At 31.3% G+C, this 5,641-nt stretch overlaps 1 protein-coding gene across 1 annotated transcript; it reads left to right on the forward strand.

Annotated features, from left to right (window-relative positions):
• Positions 1 to 2,452: 2,452 nt before the first annotated feature.
• LOC143921348 (uncharacterized) lies at positions 2,453 to 5,378 on the forward strand. The gene is made up of 4 exons (XM_077444596.1): positions 2,453 to 2,581; positions 2,661 to 2,816; positions 2,904 to 3,068; positions 5,174 to 5,378. Exons 1-4 carry the CDS (start codon positions 2,495 to 2,497, stop codon positions 5,351 to 5,353), a joined length of 588 nt encoding a protein of 195 aa, XP_077300722.1. The 5' UTR covers positions 2,453 to 2,494; the 3' UTR covers positions 5,354 to 5,378.
• The last annotated feature ends 263 nt before the right edge of the window (positions 5,379 to 5,641 follow it).

Raw genomic sequence — 5,641 nt, forward strand, 5'->3', positions numbered from 1 at the left:
GAGTTGATTTAAAATTCTGCCACGTATTTGTTCAACTTTTGTGAATGTGGAAATATTTCCATTCCGTCTGACAGGCAGGGTATCAATCGTTAATTTATTTATCCAGACCCGCAATGAGTGTATTAAGGTTTATGCAGGTATCTGAAATCGTTGGGTTAAAATAATTGAGCAATTAAGTATTAGAGTATCGAATCGTATTGTCTATAGAGCTTTGGATACAACAAAAAAGACTGTTTTGTTAACTTTAGATAGCGTGAATACAAACAGATTGCAAATGTCCATACATTGTTGTATGCACGATTTTCATACTATTGTATTTTATTCGTTGTGTATTTTTTTGCATTGATATACATATGTATAATGGTATTGTCATTGCGAATCAATAATGGTTTATTTGATCAATATCGTTAATTAAATATAATTAACACAAAAAGTGTGCAGTCTGTTTTTCAAATTCAAACGGTCTTAAATTTAAATTACATATTTTGCATACTTTTTAAAATTAAATCGTAGCGTTTTTTAGTTCAAAAATATCCTTCAGAATCAGTTTAAAGGTAGAAAACAAACACTTAAATGTTTACTTAAAATCATAATTAGTTCGATTTTTTTTCAATTTTAAATATTTAAAAAAAATTATTTTTAGATATTTATGTAATTATTTTTTTACGATAAAAATAAGAATCATTTATTTTCCATCTCATTTAAATTCCTGCTTTGAACTTAACCAAGAATTTGAAATTGAAACTTAACCAAGATTCGTGAAAAGTAATATAAAAAAAGACTTCATCACCATAAGCGCACCGGTGCGAGCGCCTTCGTATTTAAGGCTATGATTCGAAATTCATTTTGGTTTCTTCACAGTGAAATCTAAAATATCCTGTAATACTAATAAATTGAAGAAGTCAGTATTGTTTGTTAATTTGTGATATATTCAAGATAGTGTCAAGGGATGGCACTAAACACATAATAAAATAATCGAATCGGTTTCTACAAACGCGTGGCGATTAAATGGATAAATTAATTTGCTTAATTAAATTTCAGGTTTATATCTTAAAATATTTACCAGCATCTAGAAGACTTCCATTCTCGATAACTTTCCCCTAAATATTTCCTATAAGTTTTTTGAACACTAAACTTTGTTATTTAAATATGACAAAAAAATTATTTCATCTAAAATAAAATAAATGCAGTAGTCCTCTCCATTAGAATGGTACCATTTAGATGACCAAATTATCAATACATGTTTTTTTCACTGGATTACGTTCTACATGCTTAAATATGTAAATATATATGTACATACATCTGACCAACAGTTGTGTTCTTTAAGTTACGTATTATAAGTAATATTTATTTATTTAAAGTTTGGTATATTGTGGCATTATAGAAATTCTTAATGCGCCACAATGGTCAAAAAAATAACAGAAAATATAATGATACATAAATAAAATACATATTTAAACATACAAAACATAAACAAAACAATAGAAGCAAAAAGTTAAAATAATAATAGAAGTAGTCAGAAAACATATGCTAATGGTTAAATATAAGGAGAAAAATTAGGAATGTCTTGCATCAAAAGTCAGCAACAACATTATTTTATTGCATTTTATGCCAGGACCTTCCTGGCCAATTACAAACAATACAGCATTTTTATTATACAAGTCGCTGCATTACGAGACACCGAAATCTCACAAATTAACGAGACATCTATGAATTGTACATTAATAATACTCAAACAGTGGTGACATAGTAGGTGGGAAGGTTTTTAGCCAATTTTTAATCGGGAACCGTTTCAACAATGAAACCAGAGAAAATTGACAAACTCTGATAGGAAACGATCGACCTGGAGCACAAATATCCAGATCTGACCAGCAGCACTACAGATATACTCAGAAAAATTATTTTCAATCGAGGTCAGCTCATGGGATTGAACCCGGCGCCTTTCAGTGTTAGGCAGAAGCTTAACGACCGAGATATGCTGCTGGCTAATATATGTATGTGTGTATACAAAAACCAACCGTGAATACAAAACATCCCCTTAAGGTCCAAATAAAAGAGACAAGATCAAAATTGACTCAAATATCACAATTCAATTATGAAATAATGCTGGGCGCAGGCTACCAGACAAATAGATCAAAATAATCTCTGATAATATACGCTCACTGAGGTGGAAAATATCACATTCAGGCGCGGCAGAAATAACATTAAGAAGTCAAATCCATCCGATAATGAGCTGTGCAGGCAAAAGGTACAACCATCGAATGATGATGTCTACCACGCACAGAATTATCAGGGGCATATTGATTTTAAATTAATTTGAGTATTAAAAATAATATTAAAATACAACTAATACACTGTTTAGTGTTAGAATGGCGATTAATTATTTCAAAGACAATACGATGAGCAAAACAATGAAAATATAGTCGTTATATATGGGTATATGTACCTGAATTGAATTCATAGCGTTAGCTGTATTTGAACTTAAGTCAAAATAATGTTGAAAAAACATGACATCGTTTTGGTGCAGATTTTCATTGTTTTGTGGATGACTTTCGGCGCTATGGCGGCTGACGATAATCTCGCAAGTTCATCTACATAGAAACGGTAAAATTCCCTAGCAATATCAACAGTTTGAAAAGTAACGGTTCTTATTTCACCAGGGTCCTGCCGACATAACGATCGAGAGGATTGAGGAGTGTGAAAATTCGGAACAATATCCTGAAAAACTGCCGTTCAAGATGAATAAAATCAACAGAACGCACGCTGGCTTTACGGGATGCATGATTCCACCTGGAGATTTGGACGAAAACAGTGCTGTAAGTTGAACCCTAGCCAATTAATCGGTCACAGATATAATTCTTTTTATTAAAATAAAGTGCCATTTTTTTGCATAATGTATTTAGATCAATTTGACATTATCCAAATGGGGAGATGGTGGATGGAAACCAAACGCGCTTAACTTCTTCCAAGCAGATATTTGTAAGGTGCTGAAAGAGAACACTGAATCTCCTTGGGATTCTTTCATGAGAGCCTGCGGTCGTGAAGATGGCTCATGTCCCACACCACAGGTAAATATTAATATTATCCATATGTATATGAGCCGTTATATTTGAAATTGGCATTAGTCCACCTTTCTTTATTTTAAGAAATATCTCGCAAAACATTAAATATAATATTTTGCGTAGTAAAATAATTAAAAAAAATATACTGGCAGTCTGTAATGCGTTTATTCTTCTTTTCCGAGGTTCTGGACATTAAAATAGTGTTTTTGGAACTGGAAATTGGACTTACTATTGCTACTTTCAAATATAACGGCTCATATGTACATACATATATAAGGGTCTACGTGACGAGACAGAATGTTAAATTACAAAAAACACAAATATCGGAAGGCAAACATCGAAAATCGAAAGATCTTAAGTCGAAACGGTATGGTAAACGGTACATACTCACTTAATTTGCGCGAGCAGGATACAACAAGAACAAGAGGAACATGATTTTCCTCCCGTATTCTGCGCGCGCACATTAATACGGGAGGAAAAGCCTGTTCCTCTTGTTCCCGTTGTATCCTGCTCGCGCAAATTAAGTGAGTATGTACCGTTTACCATGCACCTTTTTTTTATCTTTCGACTTAAGATCTTTCGATTTTCGATCTTTGCCTTCCAAAATTTGCGTTTTCTGTAATTTAACATTCTGTCTCGTCACGGAGACCGGTACATACATATATAAATATAATAGCTAACATGCATTTAGTAATATAAAAAGTGAATAGGCAGATTATATGCAAGTTCTTTATTTTTTCGAGTTTTTATTCTATTTATCATATACAGAAGGATCATAAATACAAGTGGCTTTGTATAAGTTATAAATCCTGTATTCACGTTGAGATTTTTATTCACAGAAAAGTCTTTAGCTATTTGCCCATCGTAGCCGTTGCTCATAAACTAGCAACATGTCTGCTTACAAATCACAATACGATTGATAGGGCCTTTCATTTCCTTTCAAAGATTCAAAATATTGTTTAATATTAAACCAGTTTTGCCTAGTGATATTTCAATAGGTGGTTTTGAAAAGGAATCGACACATGATATGAAATTATGGTTATTCTTGTATTCAAAAACTTTTACCAATGTGTTCTAATGGTATTTCCATATATGAGCTGCTATATTTGAAAGTGGCACAAGTTCACTTTTCATCATTAGGAGAAATATCTCGCAAAACATTAGACATAATGCTTTACGTTTAACAATATTTAAAAATACTGGTGGCCTGTAATACGTTTATTCTGCTTTTGCGAAATTCTTGACATATCGAATTAAAATAAGTGATTTGTGAATTAAGTCAAACAGAAATAGTGTTTTTGGAACTGAGAATTAAACTTCCGCCACGTTCAAATATAACGGCTCATATTATATGGAATTTTTTGATTTTTAAATGCTTTTTATTATTACGAAATTATGTTCACAATACATCTTATATCTATTTTAATAGCTACTGATCTACTGATCATTTTCTATTTTACAATTTAATTTAATTTGGTTAGTAATCACAGTATTATATTATTCTAATGTTAATCTAAAGCATAATAGGAAAAAGAGCTCAAAAACCTATTTACAATCCTTATAAATGTTCATAATACATCTAATACATAATATTAATTAAAGACTCTCTAAAGTCGATGACCTAAAGCAGATTGTGTTTAGGTAATCTGTGTGTTATACCTGAAGGGTATAGACATTTTGTTGTAATCACCGAGACTCTTCACAAGTGTGTTAGTATGGTTATTAGTGATTCTGTCATAGAATCTACTGGTTAGTTTGTTAGTAATGTCTGTAACAAACGGAATATTATATATGGCATGCAGTTTTTTCAGGTTAGTATATATGGGTGTATTATAAATTATTTTTAGGGATTTATTTTGTATTACTTGGAGCTTGGAAAGGTTAGTATTCGAGGCGTTATTCCATACAGGTGAAGCATAGGACATATTCCATACATGTACATATTATATGTACATACATATATATATGAAAACTGATAAAACTGTATTGAAAACTCAATTTTTAGCCATTGCACTTTATGAATGCGAAGTGCTAGTTACATATATGCAGACAATTTTTCATTGATATGGGTATTTTATTTATTGGTATATTAACCATGTGTATTTTTTAAGGGAAGTTACTGCATCGAAAAAATGGCGTTCGCCCTTGACGGCTTATTTCCCAGCATGCTTTACGGAAAATTCAGAATAGATGCCATTTTCATATACAACTCGGAGCCATTCATGTGTATAAGGGCGTTTTTCAACTCTGACCCCAGCAAGGGAGGTGGTCCACCAAGTGGTCGAAAATAAACCAAAATTGAATTATCTATTCAATAACGAATCCTCAGCTATGACACATAACAATAAAAATTTTAATTTATACATGTCTATTATTTTTTTTGTATTCAAAAGTTAAGAAATTCAGTTTGAAAATATTCATCAATAAATTATAAATAAATAAAATATCAATAATGTTTTATTATACTTCTGTTTCTGTTTCCTTTTACTTATCAATCAACTGATTAAATGAATTGTACTGTCAATTGAAACAGCTCATATAGAAAATTTTACAGTAGCTTGTAATTTCCATTTGTTTCT

The sequence above is a fragment of the Arctopsyche grandis genome, chromosome 13 (assembly GCF_051622035.1).
Source record: "Arctopsyche grandis isolate Sample6627 chromosome 13, ASM5162203v2, whole genome shotgun sequence".
Lineage (NCBI taxonomy): Eukaryota > Metazoa > Arthropoda > Insecta > Trichoptera > Hydropsychidae > Arctopsyche > Arctopsyche grandis.

Bases quoted from the DNA above. Each gene is read 5' to 3' on its own strand.
- LOC143921348 (XM_077444596.1), top strand. From the start codon at position 2,495: ATGTTGAAAAAACATGACATCGTTTTGGTGCAGATTTTCATTGTTTTG. The intron at 2,817-2,903 runs GTAAGTTGAACC...TAATGTATTTAG, and splicing joins ATTTGGACGAAAACAGTGCT to ATCAATTTGACATTATCCAA. The intron at 3,069-5,173 runs GTAAATATTAAT...GTATTTTTTAAG, and splicing joins GCTCATGTCCCACACCACAG to GGAAGTTACTGCATCGAAAA.